This window comes from Ceratocystis lukuohia (assembly GCF_044167205.1).
Source record: "Ceratocystis lukuohia strain C4212 chromosome Unknown Supercontig6_pilon, whole genome shotgun sequence".
Lineage (NCBI taxonomy): Eukaryota > Fungi > Ascomycota > Sordariomycetes > Microascales > Ceratocystidaceae > Ceratocystis > Ceratocystis lukuohia.
The window spans coordinates 1,040,700-1,063,303 of NW_027263525.1; the positions used below are offsets into that span (position 1 = coordinate 1,040,700).

Consider the following 22,604-nt stretch of genomic DNA (forward strand, 5'->3'; position numbering starts at 1 on the left):
AGCCATGTGTATTTTCCTTTGAGTTTTAACTCACATTTTAACCTTTTTTCATGTATCAAGTCATGTCTTTGTGCGATGATGTTTATTAGTCGATCACGGCACTATGGTTTTAAATATGTGTAACAGTCGCTTGTGTAACCTTACTTAGCCCCACCTTTATTTTATCGCTCAAGGCTTGATGGATTTTGACCTTTTTTGGCTTCGGCTTAAAGCGATCTCAAGTCGATCAGCAAAAGAAAGTCGCCCCTAACCGAGAGGAACCCACAGCAAGAAATCGGTGCATCTGTTGCGTTTGCGGCCCTGTTCTTAGTCATTTCTACTTCTCCTGTGCCGCTATTTTAACATGGCATATAAAAGAGCCTCGTCGGTTCTATTATGCAAAAGCATTTTCTCGCCTTGCTTGCGATATGAGCCTGTCCGCTTATCACGGCTCCTGCCCCGCAATGCGATTCCTATCTCAGGAATATCTTATTCTACCTTGCATTCAACACTGCCACTTGCCAAATCGCCAGCACGATCCTCTACGTTCCCGTCATTCACCCCTTCGCCTCTCGTGTCGCAATCATGGGACCCCCCCACTGTTAGACTGCCAGCTGTATGCGCCAAACGGCGTGTCATGGACCCAGCCTGTCGGGCTATTCATTAATAATAAGTTTATCATGAGCGTTAAAAGGGATATGATTGAGGTTATAAACCCAACGTGAGTATTCATTCCTGTCTTTTCATTATTTTTCCCTGTTGCTTCTTGTTTTCATAAGCTTGTTCATATTTTCTTTCAGAATCTGACTTGCCCAGAAATGAAAAGCTCATCTGCAAGGTCTATGCAGCAGGCAAAGAAGACGTTAACGCTGCCGTCTACGCAGCTAAAACTGCATTCAAAAACCCTGATTGGCGCGCGCTCTCCGGCGCTGAGCGTGCCAATTTAATGCGCCGCCTTGCTGACTTAATCGACGAACATGCTGAGACGCTGGCCGTGATTGAAACGGTAGATACCGGAAAGCCGCTTTCGGCTTCGCGCAGCTATGATGTGCCACAGCTTTCGGAGGTCTTGCGATATTATGCTGGCTGGGCGGACAAAAACCACGGCCAGACCATTGATGTTGGCCCAGGGAAGCTAGCGTATACTATCAAGGAGCCGCTCGGTGTTTGTGCGCAAATCATACCGTGGAACTATCCACTGGCTATCGCGGGGTGGAAGTTGGGTCCAGCATTGTGCTGTGGCAACACAGTTGTGCTGAAAATCGCCGAACAAACGCCACTTTCAATGCTGTATGTAGCTCGTCTGATCGCTCAGGCTGGCTTCCCGCCTGGAGTGGTTAACATAATCAGTGGACACGGCAATGTGACGGGCGCGGCACTGGTAAGGCATGAGGATGTGGCTAAAGTGTCGTTTACTGGAAGCACGGCAACTGGTGTTGAAGTAATGAAAGCCGCCGCAGGGACACTCAAAAATGTTACTTTGGAGACGGGGGGGGAAATCGCCCCTGATTGTCTTTGCCGACGCCAAAATCCCCCAAGCGGTGCATTGGGCGCACGAGGGTGCCCTGGACAACCAAGGGCAAATGTGTACGGCAACATCTCGGATCCTAGTCCACGAACGTATTCTACAGCAATTCACGAAACAGTTTGTTCAAGCTGTCAAGAAGATTTCTGTGGTTGGCGATCCTTTTGCCAACGAGACGTTCCAGGGCCCACAAATCTCTAAGATGCAATATATGAAGATACTCGCACATATACAACGAGCTAAGGACGAAGGTGCTACAGTTCTAACAGGCGGCAAGGCCATGGCCCCCCTCGCCAGCGGAAAGGGTTTCTTCATTGAACCGACCGTTATAACAAACGTTAGGCCGAGCATGCACATCTACCGCGAAGAGGTGTTTGGGCCATGTGTGGTTATTGTTCCATTCTCAACAGATCAGGAAGCCATTATGATGGCAAACGATACGGCCTATGGACTAGGGGCGGCGGTTTTCACGCAGGACATTGGCAAGGCACACCGCATAGTACGGGACATTGAAGCCGGCATGGTGTGGATCAATAGCAGCAACGACTCTGATGTCAGAGTACCGTTTGGCGGAGTCAAAATGAGCGGAATTGGACGGGAATTGGGAGAAGCAGCACTACAGTCATATTCACAGGCCAAGGCCATTCATGTCAATTTAGGGGAGTGTTGAAAGCTGCTCTACAATTAATTGAAAATAGAAAATAAAAAAAAATGGCTACAGAGCCTAAGGCAACTAACCCCTGGCATTTTATTACCGCCACATTTCACGCCTGTTTGTGGCGACTACCAGCCACATTTCAGCCACATTTGAAGTGACCTCATTCCTAAAGCTTCAACTTGGCCTTGCCGGTGCCAATTGAGAGATCCTGATAGCACCGTCGCGATCGACCTCCAATCCAACAGCCTATTTGTTCTCTGCTACAGCTGAGCCATCGATTGGATCTGCAGTCTTGTTTGACTTCCTGCTTACGTGCCATCTGCGTTGGCATTTTTCCCACTACGATCCCCAACCCCAACCAACCACCCCCTCCCACCAAATCATCGTCATCACCAAAGAACTCCAAGCTTCTACAAGAATGGCCCCTCCACCATTGCCCTGCGCCACGGCTGGGCTTTCGTATCCCCTATACGCCTGCGACTTTGACCCCAATGATCCCACTACTTTGGTTGTGGCTGGCGGAGGCGGCGCTGGTCGTAGTGGCGTTAACAACAAGATCGTGCGTATCTCTCTTCTACTCTCTACATCATTTGGTTTCCCTCAATTAGCTGCCCTCTTTGCCAAATACAGCCCTGTTAATGTCTTCTGTGCGTATCTTTTAGACTATTCTCACTCACGGAAACCAAACCACCCTCACGCCTGTCTCCGAAATCGACTTGAGCCGCGATGAAGATAGTGTCACGTGCCTCGCCGTCGGTGGACGTCGTGACGATAGCCTCCTTGTTTATGCAGGTATCAATTCAAGTGCTGCAGACTTTAAGCGTGGGAAGAATGACCATTTCCGGGTCTTCAGTGTGTCGCCTGCCTCTAAAGCAAAAGACCCTTCTATTGAGCTAATTAACAAATCCAACCTCTTCTCGGTCTCACACCACGAAAAGTACCAGAGACTAGTGCGTCTTGCCGCACCCGGCTCTACAAGCCAACTTGCTGCTGCAGCTTCGGGCTTGGGAAATGAATTCCAGATTGCCTTGGCTGAGCTGATGCATAGTGGCTCAGTAGCCCCAAAGTTGCGTCGCATGGTAGATTTACAGAATGAGGCAAATGACATTGATCTGATGCGTGTTGGCTCTGCAAACGAGCACCAGCTAGTGTATTGCAGTAACAACGAAATCTACACGGTCGACTTCACGCCGGGCGAGAGCAAGGCGGACTTTTCAGATCCTACTCTTGTTTTCGAGCTGCCAGTTGACGACCGCACGGGTCTGAAGCCTACCATTCGCTGCCTGAGATACCTGACTGCTACCTTTGTCCTGGCGCTAGTAAACCTGCCTAGGCGCGGTGGAGTTATGCTCAACGTGATTCGGCTCCCTGGCAAAAAGGGTGAAAAGGGTCGTCTGGCTGCTACCTCGCGTCTGCCTCGCCGTGTTGTCCAGGCGACTGCCCTCGCAACACGGCTGATTGGTGTTCCGCCCGCACCAGGCACAAAGCTTGGTCAAGCACAGTTTGCGATCGCAGTGGCAGGGCATGACTCATCTATATCATTGTACACCCTAGAGCACCAAAGCGTGCAGGCCGTAGAACTAGTTTGGGACCTTCTTCCCGTACACACGATTTTCGAGGCGCATCCGCTGCAAATCACTGGCTTGGCCTTTGCCCCCTTTATAATGCCGAAGGAAACTGACGGCTTTGTCACTATCGCATTGGCAAGCATTTCAATGGGAAATACAGTCTCGGCGCATTCGCTCCCGTTGCGGCGTATTGTAGACAAGAAGGTACCGGCGTCTAAGGAGAAGCAGGCTACTACAGATGCCCCCAATGTGCGCTATGCTCTAGCGATGAAGGGATCAAAAAACGCGGGCAAGACTGTCATGATCTTGTTGGCGGTGGTTGTCCTGATCATGGCTGTGGCTGGACAAGCGCTTCTTGAGAGCCTTGGCGAAAGTCGCGAGATTTTTGGCGTGCGCAAGTATTTTGACCAACCGTTCCAAATCCGTTCGTCGGTCGCACCATTATCCCCCGTCAAGGCAACTAATACTGTTGCCGACACCATGTCCATCACTAGTGCTAGCTCTGCTTCTTCGTCTACTTTGGCCTCGGCCGAGATTGTTTCCGAGTTTCTAGCAAACATCCAAGCGGCTGACGTTGATGGGCCAATTCTCCTACACGAGTACGCCGCCGATACAGATATACCTGCATCTGACCAATCTCCCGGTGACGACCTGCAAGCCGATGACGCAACAGCCCAGCCCATCACCAACAAGATCGCAGCAGTCCTCGCGGAGGAACAGCATCAGGGCAAGGCATGGGAGGACGTTTCGTCCGAGCAGAAGGAGCTGTGGAAAGCGAGACTCAAGGAAGCAGGACACTGGGCGGAGCATATGGGCGAGGCTGTGTTTAAGGGTATTCTATTCGGAGAATTGGCAGGAGTTGTCCGTGCAGCTGTCGCTTAGGAAGAGCAGTCCTCTATATTGTTTTCTTTTTTTTTTCTTGGTTATTTAGGCTATGGAGGGTGGAGGGTGCATGCGGACTAACTAAGTCAGGAGCCTAGACTGGGACTCGCCAGTTATGTGTGTGCATGTAAATTTAGAAGAAACTACAACACGACTGTTTGTCTCGGTCAATCTGTATCCATCGGTGATGCAAGTGTCTTTCTGTGGAGCCCTTGGGGTTGTCTCGGTAGTACTGTCCTAATTAATACTTTAAGTGGGGCATTTTATAAACGAGAAATCCAAGCTTCTCAAACTTTTAAGCCAAATATGTGTAAGTATACAAGGATAACATCTCTCCAAAAGCCGATATGGACGTTAAACAATGCTGTAAGAGGCAAAGGATTTCTTACGGGGGGGGGGGTTTCTTTTTTTTTTTCACTTTTACCATTCTCAAAAACATGTACATTTATCGGTTGCACGCTGCTTGTTTTGCCTCTGCAGTGGCGGTTTACATACAACTTGGGTCGATCTGAAGGGCTGGAATTTTGCGATTTCCGTCCGTGCAGGGGACCCCTCATTATCACGGCCATGCATGAGGCACCAACACCACGAGACAATGGAGGGAAGGGAGGAGGGATGAAGAGGGAAACAAGCAGGCTGCATCAAGCTGCATGCGTCTCTGTATTCATGTATGCATGCATGCGAACCTAGGAATGACTGAAACACTAACAAGGCTGACGACTTCACACGTTGTTTCGCTCTTGGTTTTGAGGGAGACACTCACTACATAGCCAACATGTGCAATTTCTATGTCTTTGGTACAAGGGCGGGACGTCAATGCAGGCCCATGGAGTGAGTGTGTGGTCTGTAGAGGGGCAGCATGACAACTTCAAGGGATCCACATATGCATCTACACATGTAACTGATGCAGGAATACAAAATAGCTACATCTGTACGTAAGTAAATACGCACGCACGTGAATGCATAGAGCCGAAATAAGAGAGGAGGAGCAAAACCGAAGAGCCCAAGAACCCTTGGTGAAATAAGGGAAAAAAAAAACAGGGTGGAACAAGTGCGGGGGTCAGCGTTGCCATACCCAGTTGTTCTCTATACAGCTTAGGAAAAGAACATCACTGTAATCTGCGACGTCATCAACCATATACTGGCGGTTCATAACGTAAAGGGAGGAAAAGAGCAAGAGATAGTTTTAATAGTAGAAGGAAAAAAAAACAATCCTGAAATGCGTCGAGCCAGTACATAAAACCACGCGTAACCCTCAAGACAACACAAACAACAAAAACATGGAGATAAGAAACGAACCAAAAAGCTCCCAGGCTAGAGAAAAAGAAAACAAGCGAAATGTGGTGTACAAAGGAATGTTATAATCGGTTGGAAGGGAAACAAATCAAGGCAGATGGGTCCTAGAAACGAGGCAGGAGAGTGTGATTGATGGATGATGGCAAGAAGTGGGAAAAATGAACTTGATAGACAAAAAGAAAACGGGGCAAGGGAGCGCGTATGTAAAGAAGCAAATAACAACAAAGGCTACGCAGAGGTAGGAAAACTAAAGAACTTCAAAACAAATGACATGGGCGTAGTAGTAGCAACAGAGATCGCGCTGGAGAAGAACAGGTTCCAGCATGGAGAGAGGGCATTTGTTACAAAGAGGAAGGTAAACAAATGGAAACAGGGAGGATAGAGAGTTAAGCAGAGCGTGCTAGGAACAGCAGCCCCGTAGCCGCACCGCTGTCATCGTCAGCAGTTGAGCACCCCGCTATCTGTTTCTTCGGAGTGACTACGAGCTCAGGCTCGGTCTCGGTCTCATCACCAGCATTGTCAGCATCACAACCATCGCCGGTTTCTTCTCCTTCTTCTTCTTCTCCTCCTCCTTCTTCTTCTTCTTCTTCAGCGTCTGGCTCTGGCTCTGACTCTGTTTCGTCACCAGTCAGCTCCATCTTGGGCATTTGCAATGGCGTTTGTCGTAGTAGCTGCGGTTGTTGCTTTTGTTTTTGTTTTTGTAGTTGTCTCTGTCTTTCCTGGCGCTCTTCTTGAGACGGCATGGGAGTGGGCAGTTGGACTTGTCGAGGGGCAATAGCAGAAGCACGAGGAGGCGTAGTAGCCGTCACGTCAGGAGCAATAGCGGCAGCCGCTACACGATGCTGGCGCTCGCGTAGTGGGCTAGGCTGAACAGGAGATGATGACATCATGGCGGATGTTGAGGTTGACATGTGACCAAGGGCCTTGCGGGCAGTAGCAGCCATAGCAGCGAAAGTGGGCGGCGAACGGGGGTTGGGAAAGGAAATAGAGTGACGGAATAGGCGACATGGACGCATCTGGAGTTTATCGAGAGGCACGTCAGCCTGGCCCGTACGGAGCTTGTAGTTGGCTAGGCCGAGACGGAGACGGAGAGCATCGGCTTTCTACATGGGCGAGAGCAGAACAGTTAGCGAGACAGAAGAGAAAGCGAGAAGCAGAGGAAATGTTACCTGGCGAGTTTCCTGTCGTGACATGGTCCGCGAACGAGCTCTGGGAAGCGAGACAGTCGGAGACGAGGCACACGCTGTCATAAAGGCCCGCGACGCGTCCGGCGACGAGTCAAAAGACGTCATCCCGAGGCCCAAGGATGGACCGGCTGGTGGTAGGTCAAGTTCCGTGTCGTTTAGCGAGAACTTGGACAAAATTGGCGAGGGCTGCAGGCCGTTAGCAGCAGTGGACATCTTGTGAAGGCATGCTCGCTTGGAAGGGGTGGGCAATGAAGGGATGTTGTCGAATGGTCTCTTGCGGATGTCTGAAGCCGGCGTTTTGAGAGACTTGATGGGAGAGCGCGGTGAAGCGTTAACATTAGCATCAAGCAAGCCGAGGGCGCGTCGCTTGCTTGGGGTCTCCATGGCGAGACAGACTCGAGCTAGTGGATGAGCAGGAGTTGAGAAGAAAGTGAGCAGGTCAGCAGCGACTAGCAAGCGTACACAAAGCCGGACTTGTAGACGCGATCCAACCTAATATATATCACAAGTTTGTCTTTTTCCTAGTGTGTGCCAAGGCAGTGCGATAAGTTGGCAGGACGTAGAGCAGAGAAGGACCCAAAGATGCGACAAGAAGTTGGAAAGGCTGTTTAGTGTTTGTTACGGAAAAGGAATGAAAATAATGGAAAGGAAGCGTCGAAGCTGTAGAGTGGTGACGTGCGAGTGGACGGAGTGAAGTCACGGGTTAAACCTGGCTTAGCTTGGCCTGATTTGATTTTGGACTAGGCCTGGGCTTAGGCCTGTACAGTATAGCAGGCCCGTTATATCAGAAGGTCTGAGACGCGAGGCTGCTTGTTAGTATGACGCCTACTTGAAAAAAAAAATTGACAAGAAAACCAAGTTCAAGCATAGGATTGGGCAGCAGAGCTTTTTTTTTTTTCAAGGCCTGTCACAGGCTCGATAGTTGGAAACCAAAGTAATGCTTGTTGTTTTTTTAATCGTCTTCGTCTGACAACTAACAAAACAAAACAATCGCCAAAAAACGTAAAAGGATATCTGTCTTTACGAATGCATGGAGTTATGGGGCCGAGATTTATAACAGCAGCAGCGCAATCAATATTCACAACCAAATACAAGTCAGAGACATGTACATTCGGTCGGTACATGAGCGCAAGTCCTTCAATCGGTCTACAAGAGAGAGCAGGCACGCGTCATGAAAAGTGGGGATCCGTACGAGGTGCAGTGCAGCACAATTGCAGCTTAGAGCCCCGTCGCTGGAATGGAACCCACGGGCTTTCCCTGTCCTGCTGTCTTTCCTTGTTCCCTTGTAGGAGAGAAAAAGGACAACCCCGGAAGCCAAGGGAGAAAAGCCCGTCACGGTCAGACGGGAGCAAGATAAGAAGAGAAGGAAATGCAAAAGTAAGGACCATGTCAAGAAAACTTTTCTACGTGACTAACTAGTAATTCCCTTCTTCCGGCAATTGCTCATCACTCTATTGCTTTTCTATCTTGCCCACCTCCTCCTCCTCTTGAACCTGCTCTTCTCGTCCCAGCGGCTAAAGTGGCAGAGACGAAAAGACGGAGAAAAAAGATGACAGAAGTGGCTAGCTACCCTATAAAAAACGCGTCTCCACCTTGCTACAACGGGTTCAGTTCCTTCCATTCCATTCCGGCCCCTGCAAGCCCAGAAGCCTTGGGCTAGCTGGCCCCTGTTTTAGGTTCTTGCTGCATGCTGTCTTTCAGGCATCTACAGGCCTCTTGTGGACTCTTCTGTGCTTGTACCCTTGACCGTACGCTCGGCTCCTTCGTGGGCCTCAATCCGCCAGTCATTAGATGAATCCGAGCTATAACATGATGACTTGCGATCGAATCTGATGACTTCTAAGCCGCACACTTCCCACGTACATGGCGTCATGCCAGTCTTTGCCCAGCGCCATAGAATAGTAGCCACCTATCGCCGCTGCAGCCTGTATCCGGCCAATATCTAGGACACTACTCCACTGTGCAGCAAGGCGAAGCCTCGACGAATAGATCAAAGGGACACACTCATGCAACTAACTACATGGTATAAGGGCGGGATAAGGTGTATTACCGTGTTATATAGCCATACAGTATATCCACTGTCGTTCTCTCTACATGCCAAAGCAATAGTCTCGCCTTACTACATACTCGCATCAGGCCACCAGAAGGCAAAGCTGTATGCGTGGATTCTTTACAAAACAATCACAGGCTACATAAATAAATACAAAATGAAGAGGGGGATGACAGACAATGCTTTACAAGGTTGAAAGAGAGTCGAATGAACAGAGCGAGCGTACTTTATATAAAATCAAGTCTATCCCGCCGGGAAGATACCTGCGTATCATATTTCTGATAACAAACAAGAAGGCTTTTTTAAAAGAAAAGAAAACTATAATAACCAGAAACACGAAGAGAGAAAGAAAAACCAGGATTAAGACGACGGCTATGACGCCCAGAAGATGTAGAATCATATAAAACGCCTCGCCTTGCAACCACTTCAAAGACAAGAGCAAAAAATCAAGACAAGAAGACAACAATGAACAAATAGCGGAGGAAATAATAAAATGCGGAACAAAACCCAGTAAAAAGAAGCACAAAACGGCCCTCCAGCAGAACAAGAAAAGGACGGGCACAGAAAGCCATCGTGCATTGTTGTCCATAATCGACCCACGCCGGGGAGAAGAGAAGAGTGAAGGGGTATAACAATGCTATTCCGGACCAGGGAGACTATCAAGAAAACGAATTGGGAAAAAAGAAAAAAAGGAAAAAGATTCATCATCTGAAAAGAAAAACAAGAAAAAGCGAAGATGGACGTGATAATAAGACAAAAAGCAAAAACTAGCAGCAGGAATCAAAAATAGAAAAGGCAAAAACAGGTACATAGAGGGGGACAAGGGGACAGTTCGGGGATATTAAAGAGGATATCACTGCAAAAAATAGATAGGAGAGGACGAGAGAACATGGAGTGTATAGCCACTCACCCATTCTCCTCACCATCACCCCCTCGCCCAAGTGGCAGGAATCGTTCAGGCACCTGCAGCTGGGAGAAATGAACCCAACGAAGTGTCAAGGCTCTTGAGGTCCAGATCCTCATACTCCGCGCGTCCATAAAACATGTCGCGACCAATAAGGTCCCCATCATCTGGGGTCATGTCAAACGCAAAGTTATGACTATCCCAGCAGTCAAGGAGCACATTCTCGGCCTGATGCGCCTTTTGTAACAGCTCCGTATCCAAGTCTTCTGGGAGTGCCAGGTCGATAGGTCGGAGCGGATCATCCACATCAAGTTCTTGGGGCTCATTAAGTGACTCAGCCGTTAAGACATCGGACGTTCCAAAGTCGTTCTCATCCGGCAGATTAAAAATCTCAGCTGGCGCCGCATGCAGCGTATTGAAGAGACCAGTCGGGCTAATCAGCGGCTGGAACAAGTTAGGCGCTCCAGTCGAATTATCAACCTCAGAAAGCATAACATCCTTGGTAGCAGTTTCTTTGCTAGTAGCCGCCTGAGAAGACATATTGGCATTGCGGCCTTGCTCGGTCGATGCAACATACTTTTCGCTGTATTCAAGAAGGCTTTCGTGAAGATATCCCATGGGGTTTTCTTCGTGCTTACGATGCTCCATGTCAACATGTTGATCTCTCATATCCTCCGTAGCAAAGCCAATGCGCGCAAAATCACAGCCAGACTCTGTGCATGGGAATGTTGGCTTGGGCGTAGCGACCTTGGGAGTGGCAGTCTTAGTCATCTCAACTGGGGTAGCCACGGGTCCCGGTGTCGCAACAGGGGTTAACTTCACAGCTTCGGGCGAACTCAGCTTGACTTGTCCAGGAGATGAGTTTGCCCCCACATTTGCCGAGGAAGCGGCTCGAAGAGCTGCTGCTCCTGCCGTCGGCTGAGCCTGAGATAGGCCACCAACAACTTGTCCTGAAGCCGTCTTGGACTTCTTGCGAGGAGGCAAGTGAAGGTTCACATTCTTAAGGTCTTTAGAATAGCTGGGCGCTCCACTGGGCGATGTCGAGGGAACCTGAAATTCAGTGTTGCTGCTATTCTTTGACATGCTAACAGCGGTTCCGCCATTAGCAGGGGCGGCTGAGGGAGCAGTAATAGTAGCATTAGAAGCGCCTGTACCGCCCGTACCGGGAACACTCGTACTGTGGGCACCTGTACTAGGGGCACCAGTCGCCGTTGAAGCCAGCGCAGGAGGGGGAGGAATAGGCGTGCTCTGACTAGGTCCAACAGTCGCAGGTGGAACTGCAGGCGTATCGGCTGCTGATGACGGGGTAGCTCCTTGAGGCTTATTCTTGGCAGCCACCAGAGCCACCTGTATTGCGGCAGTGCCCTTCCACATACGTTCAAGTGACTGAAGATAGGAATTGATTTCAGGGATATCAATAGTTAGAGTTTCCTTGAAGGTCATGGAAGCCTCATCCACAAACTGCGCAGAAAGACGGTAACGGCCTCGGAAGTACTGAACGATTGCCTCTTCATCACCACTAAAGACATACCAGTGAGGCACTATCTTACCAGTACGGTTTAATTGATCCTTAAGAATTTGCAAAGCCCCAATAACTTTCTGTTTATACTGAGGCTCCATCTTAATCTCAGCAGCTAGCTGGGCCGAAACAGACTTGATAGTCTCGCCTCCAATGCTCTTAAGGTTACTAATTCTGAAAGCCTTGAGCTCAGGGGAAATATGGAGATTGGTGTTAGGAGGAAGCTTGATTTGTTGCCCTCCTCCCTGTTGAGAAGATCCTGCATCGCCATCAGGCGGGTTGGTAATAGCAACGCCGCTTTGCTGGCTTTGACTAGGTTGAACAGGGGGAGCCTGAAGAGCATCATCGGGCGTGGATCGCTTCAGATTACGGTTGCCTTGAGCAGGAGACATATCGGGAACCCGCTGTTGACGCTGCTGAGACGACGCAGATCGTTGCACTCGATTAGAAGCTGATGCCTGATCGCCACCAGCGGCGGCTTTCTTGCCCCCAGGGACTTGGCCGCCTGTTGGCTTGATTGCCATGCTTCCGTTTTGAAGAGCAGGGCTAGCGATGGGCTGAGCTATAGCTTGAGCAACAGGCTGCTGGGGCGACATTCGGGGCATCTGTGACATTTGACTGCCCTGAGCCTGCATGGGAACAGACTGTTGAGGTCCAGTGAAACTCATTTGACCATTGATGGGCGTCGAAATATTCTGGCTAAGCGGCGTCATTGCAGGCCCAGGCTGTAAACCTGGTTGCTGTGGCTGGCCTTGTTGGGCCATCGACTGTTGCGTCATTTGTCCAGCTTGTTGCGCCTGCAAGTTTTGTTGCAAGCTTTGTTGGTGCAATAAAAACTGTTTCCGTTTCATTGGCAAGTACATGCTCGTAAGCCTATCATCTGGTGTATTAGGGTATCGCTTACGGAGCTCGATAAGATCACTAGCAGACACAGTGATGCTTTTGAATTGGGCGGCAAGATCAGGGCGATTAGCAAAATTTGGGCTGATGCCTTGCTGCAAGTTCATCAAAGGCGCACCAGAAGCTACACCCATGGGGCTTTGGTTTGCCGGTGCCTGCCCAGGCTGCATGGGATTCTGGAGCATTTGTTGCTGGCCTTGGCCCGTCAAGTTTCCACCACCCATCTGGCGGCGTTGAAGCATGTTACGGTTAGTCCACTGCTTAAACTGAATCTCCGCCAACTTGCCCTGAATGGCCATCAGCTGAGGAGGAATCGAGTTTGGGTTCTTCGCAATCCACATCTTCAGTTGAGCCCAGCTTTTGACCTCGGCGGGTATATTAATATTTCGGAAAATAGGTGGTAGATCCATCACATCCATTTGTTGTTGCTGTTGTTCCCGAAGACGCTGCTGTTGAATGCCGGGCGGTACACCATTGGCCATGTTGCCAATCCGCTGCGGGTTTGGCTGTTGAAGCTGGTTCATAGGGTTGTTTGCACCCATAGCCCCAACTCCAGGTTGGCCGTTGGCTGCTTGCATCGCCATGCGTTGGTTTTGTATAGTACGGTGCTGAACTAGCTCCATAAGCTTTTCCTGTGGCATGTTCTGCAGTCGCGCCTTTTGCTCAGGAGTCATGGTTGAAAGAAGCTGCGCAAATATCGGATTAGCAGCAAGGCCAAGTCGCTGCTGTCCAGGAGATGCCTGTTGCTGGTTGAACATCGGGTTGAGATTATTCGTGAACGGAGCACCGTTGTTCGCCATTACACCTGGTTGTTGTTGTGGGCCGGACCCTGGGGCCATTCCAAGATTTAGCTGGGGGTTTTGGCCTTGCAGGCGAGCTTGCGCTAGAGCCGCAGGACCAATAGCCGACTGGTTACCTAAACCCGCCCCATTTTGTTGCGAAATTTGGTTTTGTCGCTGAAGCAACGCGGCAGCATTTGTTTGCTGTTGTTGCGCTTGTGACATTCCATTCTGCATCATAGGATTAACTTGAGGGTTGGGTCTAGGTCCTTGATTGGACATGGGGCCGGAATGACTGGACATGGTTGACATTTGCTGAGGTGTCTGGATGACGCCGTTAGGTCCAGATAGACCAATTTGGTTCAAACCCCCATCCTGACCCAAAATCCCAGTCTTAGGCTGACCAGTTAGAGGATCAATTTGAAAATCAGCACCATTAATACCATTCATTTGCTTCATACTAGCAGCTATATTGAGGGCTTGTTGGTTCATGGCAGCTTGCTGTTGTTGTTGCTGTAGCCGTTGCACTTGTTGTTGCTGGGCTTGCTGTACTTGCTGCTGCTGTTGTGCTTGTTGTTGTTGTTGTTGTTGCTGTTGCTGCTGTTGTTGTTGTTGTTGAAACATGTTTGCGTTGTTGCTCATCCCTCCCCGCAAGCGATTCCTCTCTCGGGTAAAGTGAGAAATTGTTTCGCGTTGGATAGCCATCAAAGCGATATCCTTTCCTTGGAGTTCCAGAGTAGTAATGTTGGGATTTCCAGTTCTGCGCATGGCCTGACGATATTGGTCCTTCTGGGCTTCGCTCATGGCCTTGAATCGATTCATAGCCATCTCCAGAGCTTGCGCTCTCTCTGCCTGCGAGAGATCTGCAGGATTGGGCTGAGCAGCAGGTCTTGGTTGGGCCGGATTTAATCCCATCATTTGCGAATTCTGAGGTACCATAGGCTGAGCGTTTAAGTTGTTTGGCATTGCCAAGTTGAAGTTTATCTGACCAACATTTTGTTGTTGCTGTTGCTGTTGCTGTTGCTGCTGTTGCTGTTGTTGCTGTTGTTGTTGCTGTTGTTGACGTTGAGCAGCTTGAATTTGTTGCATCCTCTGGATATGTTGGTGTTGTTGCTGGGGAGTGGCGGCCATTCCGCGCCCCATTGACTGTTGCATCATAGCTTGAACTTGAGGGGAATTCATCGCAGCCATTCTTTGTGCTTGTTGCGCCTGCATCTGGGATTGGATATTCACCGGAGTTTGAATTTTAGGATCGATGTTTTGGCGCCGAGCAAATGCATCATCATACTTGCTTTGCACCCGAGCGTCGTAAGTTGCCTATTCAAGGAAAGAATATTCAGTGTTAGAATGTGTAGCGGCAACTCTGATACCCCCCGTCAAGCAGACGTGTTGATTTCGGACAATAAGCTAGAATCAAAAGCGAAAACAAAAGGCATAAAAGAAACAAGAAGGAAAAAAAAAAAATTCAAGTAAAAAGCGAAGCAAACACAAAAAGTACAAAATACAAAGGACGTACCTTGTCAGGGGAGTGATAAAATATTTCGCGTTCATACCGTAGACACGTTTCAATGAGTGCTGGGGCATCTTTATACTCGTTCGCAAGGGCCATGGTCGTAAACCTACAAAGTGAGAACGCGCGATGTTAGTCAATGTGCTGCTCCCTTAAAACATGGGGATTTGGGATGCGCAGTCGTGTTCGTAGTGCAAGCAAAATTTGTGTGTACAAATATGTGATATGGATATATGGCACGCAATGAAAAAATACCACCATACCATGTTGGTGCGTATGCATGCGTTGAAGAAATGCAAGGAAGCTGAAAAAGCTCTGCTGAGCATCGACCCTGGTGATTCAGGTGGTGGCTTAGGGATGGATAGAGACTAGGCGGTTGGAGATATTGGGAACTGTGAAGGCTATGAAAGAGGGAGGAAACGAAAGTGTGCAAAGGGAATAAGTAGAAGGGGATATGCTTGCAATTCTACGGCTGGAGTAGGCAAGGACGAGGGCCGGAGCCGGAACCGATGCGAATACTAAGAAGACAGGACTTACAATTTAAAGACGTTGATGGTGCGTTCGGGGTTTGTAATAGTAGCTTGCCAACCTTGGGTAGGGCGCGGTTGTGAGGATATTTCCTGCAAGATGTATGCTTGCGTGCCGGACGAAGCAAGAGGCCGGCCTTGTGGCCGTTGCATCTGCTGTGCCATCATGTGAGGGTGCATATTGGCAGCCATGGTAAATTATATGTATAGGGGGAGTCGGACTAAAGGGGAAAGAGTTGGTTCCAGTCACGAAGTGGGTAGCCAGCAGATGGCTGTTTGCCGGTTTCCGTGAGCCTCTGACAGAATGACGCGACAAGTATCGAGTGAGAATAGTTGTGTCTGTCTGTAACGCTATAGTGACAAGCAGAGTCGCCCGAGTAGTAATACTGAAAACGGGAGGTGCTTTTTCCAATGCAGAATACCGAGAAAAGAAAAAGAAAAAAAAAAAGTTGAAAGATTATTGGGTGGATCCAAGCCTTGAGGTGCAATGTTACTGTTGTCGACGATGTCAGGAAGAGGGACAAACAAAGGCGGCTCGGTTTCTAGATAGAATGCGAATGGGGCCGTGACGGTTGGAACAAGCTGAGACACTTGCAATTATTCGACAAGAAAAGGGATCGCCGAGCGATAGGCAGAGTGCAACTCAAGCTACGGACTCGATGAAAACGGCGGAGGACGATAAGGGAAGCTCTGAATCGAGGATACAATACCTCCGAGATTCATGAGACAAGGCGCTGGTGAATCAACGGGGCCGACAACACGGAAATCAAGGCGGAGGGGTGCGGCGACGCAGAGAGTGACGGAAGCGAGGATTTTAGTAGAAGATGGGGTATACAAGGCGACAGTAGGAAAACTGGCGAGTTCATGAGGTAGAAAGGAGAAGACAAATCTTGAAGAAAAGAATGGCGATACAAACAAAAGCCGTAGCGTAGAGACGAGTGAGGGAACGCGGACGGAGGAGAGAAAGAAACAAAGAAAGGGAATGGGAGATATGGTTCGAGCCGGTTCAAGAGAAGAAAGAGAATGCAGTAGAAGAAGGAGAAGAAAAAAATAGAGGAAGGCGTGATATGAGGTTTTGGAGTAGCAAAGGAAAATACAGAGCAACGCAAATCCCTAACTGCCTACTCGTAGGTTGAGGCGTAAATGATGGAGAACGTGGGTGAGGAAGAAGAAAGGATGTGGTTGTAGGAAGAAAGTCTTTTAGGAAGGCTCTGGAGGGACTCTTGAAAATGGCACCCAAGAAAAATAAAGGAAAAAAAAGAGAAAAAAAAATCCCGATTTAAGGATAGCCCAAGAAGGAAAGGAAAGGAAGACTAAAATGTGGGAAAAGGAAGAGGAGGAGAAGAAGGGGAAAAAGGAAAAAAAAGAGTGGGAAAGAGACAAGACCACCAAAGCAGCAATGCAGTAGCAACACAATAGCAGTAGCAGCAGCAGCAGCAAGGAAATACAAGGCCAAGGTCAAGGCCAGCAGCAAAAAAAGACAAGAACAAGGTAAGTGCCAGGATTGCTAGTGGCAAGTGCTAATGGCAAGTACCAGGCTGTCTGGGGGTCTGGAAGCAACAACAGCAGAAAAAGAAGCTAGAGCGAAAAGGAAGGAAAGGACTGGGGTCCCAGCAAAGGGAAAGGCGAGAGAAAGGCGCTCGCAGCAAATCAGAGCAGGGCCAAAGTTCAACAAGAGGGAAGGAAGGAAGGAAGGAGAGAATAGAGAGCTAGCTGGTGGTGACAGGAGAGCGACCGGTACATAGAGGCGTAGTGAGAACTGCAACCGGCTGCGCCATACAGAAATGCCTTGGCTGCTCACTGCTAGACCTCACAATACCTTGCAATACCTTGCTGTACCTTACAATACCTTAAAATACCCTACAATACTCTACAATACTCTACAACACCTACTGCTACAAGACACATGCTCTGTACACGCCTGTAAGCGCCTGTAAACATGAGATGAAGGGTTTCTTCGAAATTCGAGAACCCCAACAACCTTGTCATCCAACCCGGGAGATGACAAGGACACAAGGAAGGGCTCGTTCAGAAGGACAAGGGGAGAGGACAGAACCAGCATAGCAACAGCCAGAGGGATCTGGCAGGGAGGTTGAGTTTTCCTTTGATTTTGGAGTAAGAGTAGGCAGAAACTTGGCCCAGGAAGCAAGCCTTTGGCTGGAGTTTGGGAGGGCGGAGAAACGTCAGTCGGACAGATATAATGGAGCAAGTGTGCGATGGATGGATGGATAGCAAGAGAGCAAGAGAGGAACGAGGCACGATCCAATCAATGTCTCTACCACAAATACACACATCCAACAGCAACAACACCATGGCAGGGATAGATGGCAGAAAACAGGGTAGAGAAAAGAAGAATAGGAAGGCCAGGAGGGATGAGGCTCCTGGGCCGACAATGAAGGACAGGGTACTGTATGTCCTTCCTCTCCAGGCGTTAGCCTGTCCTTGGCCCTGCTCTTTTCTCAGCCATATTTGTCTGCTACAGCCTGAAATAGAGCCAGAAGCAGGCAAAGAAATAAAAATAAAAAAGTAAAAAACCAGTCGGATTGTGGGATTCTTACCAATCTTTTTTCTTTTTGTGACAGTTGCCCTTTATGATTTGACGACTATTTTCAGTGTGAACGTTTGCATGGTCCCACTATTCTTTTTTCCCATATAGCTAGCCAGAAACGTTAGGGTTATACATTGACGCAACCACCCACAAAGCTACTACCTAGCCTTCTGCCTGAAGAAGAACAGGCTGCATTTTAGCGGCCAACCAGCGTTGAAAGGTAGACGAAGTCAAGAAAAGGGCGAGCTGTCGATGCACTCATTCCAAGGAAAAATAGCAACTGCAGGAAGAAGAGAAAAAGGAAAGGGAGAAGGAGGGGACAGCTACAAATTGGGCAAATGGGGCCGAAGGGAGAGACAGAATTTGCTGGGCTTGGACTGCTCGTTCCCCTTCTCTCTTTTTGAAGCCAGAGCCATATCTTGCCTCCAGCTTTAGCACCTGCTTGGAGCTAATCTACTGACTACATGTTGTAATATAAAGGAGCAAGAAGCTAACGTTTAGCAAGAAAGCAATATGGGAAGGGAGGGAAGAGAGGAAGAGGTGAAAATCGAAGAGGAAACCTGAGGAAAAAAAAAAAAAAAAAAAAAAAAAAGACCAGGCAGGCGAGTTGGTTGGGCTGACCTAGCTAGGACAGTCTTGGGAGCACAACGAGCAAGAATAATGAGAGGTGGGTGCATGTAGCAGCAGCTTAGCAGAAGGCAGACTTAGCCTAGACACGAGGAACGGGGTGTAGAACGAGGACAGGGCCAGAAGCAGGAGCAGTGCTCTATGTCTGCTAAAAGCTTCGAAGGTTAAAAAGGCTGGGTGAGTGGGTGCTTGTGCTTGGGGCCCTAACACTAACAGACCCGCCCTTTGTTGGGTGTGCACGGAACCATCCACCAGTGGGGTCTTACAGCGGCTGCTATCGCTGTAACCAAGCATCTGTGCCTCGTTCACTGACCCTTCTATAGTGGCTAGCAAGAACAGCAAAGAGCAGCAGCAGCAGCAGCAGCAGCAGACGCAAACAAGACAGGAAACGGCGTGCGGAATGTGTCTTTTTTAGATGTTTTGGATGCTGGTGAATACGAGAAAGGACGTAAAGTGGCACACCAGCCAGGGAAATGAAGAAGAAAAAGACGTGGCTTTTCTGGTAGACGTTGTTGTCCCGGCGCGATCCGCAAGCCAGATAGCGCCAAGCCACCGCCCGATCGGCCTCGGTTACAGGGTATACTACTACTGTCATACGGATGAACGAACCTTTTCGTTCCCACAGCCCTCTTCACCGCCATGCTTGAGCTATTTCTCTATCCTATCTTGGACGTCCAGAACGCATGAAAACAGATAAATAATGAGAATTGACACCGCAAGGGACTAAAGGAAGCGAAGGAAAATACGTACAAAAAAGAGCAAGTCGCATGAGATCGATCGTTCGTCCGCATTTTGACAGGTCTATATGTTGATAGCCCCAACTCGACGCTAGCCTTGGTCAACGCCGGCGAGCCCAAAAATAAAGCAAGGCTCTCTGCGCCGACTGTTTGCTCTCCAGAAGCTCAGCTGTTTGCCGTCTGTCTCTTTCCCTCCATCTCTTGCCTCTGCTGCTCTTCTTCTTCTTCTCCTTCCCCGGACAGCCCCAAGCGCGCTCTGCTCCCCCCTCCCCCTCCCCCCCCATCTTCAATTACCTGTGTGCGACTTGAACGAAAACATCCAAGTACGGTGTGCGCACGCGAAGCCAATTAGTCATTAAGCCGGTCAGTAAATAGACCGACTCTGTCGTCTGAAAGCATAATAAAAAATAAGAAAATAAAGAGGAGAAAATAATATTCTGTGACCAAGTTGCATGTTGCTCCTGAAGACTGTTGCTTGCGCCTGACCATTGCCGCAACTCTATGTAGATTCCTAGAACGAATCCTGCGAAGCTTTGTTTCCAAAGGATATGCAAGGCTTCCCATCCCCTCACAGAAGCTTGCCCATGGAATGGAATGTATGTGGAAAAGACTATGATCTAGTTAGGGGACCCCCATGTCCTTGCTTTCTTCTCAAGGGGCTCTTTGTGTGTCTATTTTTCTCCTCTCTCCCCCATTGTCATTCTCGCAAAGAAGGCAATGAGCATATCCAGCAATAACAAGCCATTGGCGATCTCGTCCTCACTGTACATCTTGCCCTTCGTTCTCATCTGTTCTGACTGCCTGCTTCTCTTTTTCGCGCCCCTTGTCCCTGGCTGTTCTCCCCCTTGCATCAACTTCTTTCTTGTGTTATGCTGGGATGCTGCGCTGAGAAGGGCTTAGAAGGATTGGGCCAGTGTTGTTCTGGAAAAGCCCAAATTACTTGGTGGGGTTCAAAACACAGGCCCGTTGTGAAACAAGTCGAACGTCTGTGTGGTATGTGCATACGCCTTTTGCCTAGGTCTCTTTTGTTCTTTGTGTTCTATGCTTTTTCATCGCTCTGGGGTTTTCTTCTGTTCTTGTTCTTTTGCTTCTCCTCCTATTCCTTGCAGCACTCATCGACTCTGCGTTTCTGCACAGATACCTCGAACCCTGCCCTCACCTACCCTCCATCCATCCTTGCGCTTCTCGCCTCTCGCCTCTTGCCTCGCGCCTCTCACCCAGCAAGATCTTCTCGTTTTACCTTCGAACCAGCTGCCCTCTTTTATTATAACTAAGCCGCCGCTGTAAGATGGGATGAAACTGCAACAACGCTACAGGCCCTCCTGTAAGGCGGAACGCTGTGGTTTTCTGAGCGACTGCTACTACCCCCATGTTTGTAGGGGGGTTGCCCCTGTAAATATAGGGGTATACGCGGTGTCACAGGAGCGAGCCAAAGTACGTCTTGCTATGAACTAAAAAAAAAAAAAAAAAAAAGAACTAGAGCATAGGCAAAATGAAACCTGCGATCATGGCCAAAACAAGCTCGCCATGTTTGTGAAAGCCAGTCACAAAGACGCGCATGAGAATGAATCCTGCGTTTTATCAGTGTATAGCAAGAACCGTACACCAGTCTAAACAAAAACAAGACGGCTATGGGCCATTTATAGCACCTAACACAGCCAAGAACGGGGTCTAAGAACAAGACTTACAGGGGCGGGACACATGCCAGAAGAAGCAGCCTCCTTGCCATCGTCGCCTCTGCGCGGCTCTTGACCCACGCAGGGAGAGAGCATAGTAGAGGATTGGGCCGCATGTACGATGAAACGCGGACATGGCGAAAGAATAGGATAACAGCTCTTGTCCTTTAGTTGAACCAACTGCCCCGTCTGCTTCACTTACCGCCTTGTTTCCTTGTAGCTTAGGGGTTGTCTTGGAATCAAACATGATAAACAACCTGCCCAATTACAGCGAATGTTCGCCTAGGTAGTCCGTCATAGGTATCCGTCTTTTACCAAATCAGCACTGCCTCTTTCCGATCTCTGCCTTGTTGTTATATCGGGGACTTATTGACTGGTTGGAAAACTTTCGGCTTCTCCAGCGACGCGGTTCAAGGTTCGAGAACTCGACCTAAACCCTGCAAATCCTACAAACCCGGTGTTTGCCAGGGACCCTGGCCCAGATATGCATACCTAGAGCACCGCTGTTTATCAGGGGAGACGAGAGGGGGCCAGCGTTATCACCTCTTGTTTTATGGATGAGAAAACAAGAGAGAGAGAGAGAGAGAGGGAGAGAGGGAGAGGCGTCAAGGCACCCATAATAACTTTGCGAAGCGCATGGCGCAGTACACATCCAAGAAAATGACCAAGAAGATTGCCCGCCTGTCCCATCGTGGTAACCGCCGTTAGGGTTGCCGTGTCTTTAATGCTGTCGAGGTCATGGTGACAACGTGTGCATACATAGGAAATCCACGTCAGCAGGTTTCCGGCACTTGTTCATATCCCAGCTTTTTTTTTCAACTCCCCATGGGCCGCTGATCTTCGGATCCAAGCCCAACAATAATGTAACTCTAGTGTACAAGCCCCTACACATATACTTGTACATGCGTGTATGTATCGAACATGCATCATGCAGCATAAACATTCAAGCAAAGCCTCGGAATCCCAGGCCCCTCGAGTTTATCTTCCTCCACGACAGCGACGAGATAATAGTTATTTACGTCTGGCCAAACGACCGTACAACTGGCCCAAGGAAAGACAAAGTCCGTGTCCCCCTCTCACAAAGCCTTGTACAGGGATCAAATACGCATACTTCAAGTGTTTATAGTAACCTAGGCTCTTGTTCCTCTGTGTTAAACTGAAGTGTCAAGATTGACGCACACAAGACTATCATCATCACCACATCACAACTTCAGGCGGGCAGAAACAAGAGGTGCCATTATTACGTCATATCTCGCAAATTAAAGAAGACTTTGCCTGACTATACAGCACTTAGTTCACTGATTCTTTGTTTCCCCTGTTTACATAATCACAATTACGCAGCCTGACGTTGACATTGACACATCACAAGCACAGGAGGATGGATGGCTGTGCTGTTCATTGTCGCAGATACCAGGACAGCTGTGAGCACCTGCATGCAGATGTCACATGGCGATCTGGAAATAACGAGCTACTGCCACTCGCCCTAACTTCATCCCAAGTACCTGTACACTAATTGTCTAGTAAAAGTCCATGTGAACAAGGTATATGTACATAGCTACATACTTATCTTATCAGTCAACCGCCTACTCCAACGGACTGCTTCATTCAGCACCCTGCGGTTTAGCGGTTTAGCGATTCAACCACCCAATCTTGCGGTAAGCGCTTGTAACGCCAGTTCAGCAATTTTACTTTGCTGTTTCTCTTCGTTCGTCTTTCTTCATCCTCTCGTTTT

General features: G+C 49.0%; 4 protein-coding genes across 4 annotated transcripts; 2 read left to right on the forward strand and 2 right to left on the reverse strand.

Moving 5' to 3' along the window:
• Window positions 1-659: 659 nt before the first annotated feature.
• On the forward strand, window positions 660-2,174 carry HOO65_060255 (aldehyde dehydrogenase; the record flags this gene model as incomplete). The annotated part of the gene is made up of 3 exons (XM_071003869.1): window positions 660-700; window positions 796-1,420; window positions 1,611-2,174. The coding sequence occupies 3 exons, from the start codon at window positions 660-662 to the stop codon at window positions 2,172-2,174; spliced, it is 1,230 nt and encodes a 409-aa protein (XP_070857605.1).
• Window positions 2,175-2,580: 406 nt separating this feature from the next.
• Window positions 2,581-4,612, forward strand: HOO65_060256 (putative guanine nucleotide exchange factor-likeprotein; the record flags this gene model as incomplete). The annotated part of the gene is made up of 2 exons (XM_071003768.1): window positions 2,581-2,721; window positions 2,825-4,612. 2 exons carry the CDS (start codon window positions 2,581-2,583, stop codon window positions 4,610-4,612), a joined length of 1,929 nt encoding a protein of 642 aa, XP_070857606.1.
• A 1,682-nt stretch (window positions 4,613-6,294) lies between these two features.
• HOO65_060257 (Whi5 like protein) lies at window positions 6,295-7,479 on the reverse strand (the record flags this gene model as incomplete). Its single annotated transcript, XM_071003943.1, has 2 exons — window positions 6,295-7,011; window positions 7,078-7,479. The coding sequence occupies 2 exons, from the start codon at window positions 7,477-7,479 to the stop codon at window positions 6,295-6,297; spliced, it is 1,119 nt and encodes a 372-aa protein (XP_070857607.1).
• A 2,621-nt stretch (window positions 7,480-10,100) lies between these two features.
• HOO65_060258 (uncharacterized protein) lies at window positions 10,101-15,476 on the reverse strand (the record flags this gene model as incomplete). The annotated part of the gene is made up of 3 exons (XM_071003592.1): window positions 10,101-14,564; window positions 14,764-14,866; window positions 15,295-15,476. 3 exons carry the CDS (start codon window positions 15,474-15,476, stop codon window positions 10,101-10,103), a joined length of 4,749 nt encoding a protein of 1,582 aa, XP_070857608.1.
• Between the last annotated feature and the right edge of the window lie 7,128 nt (window positions 15,477-22,604).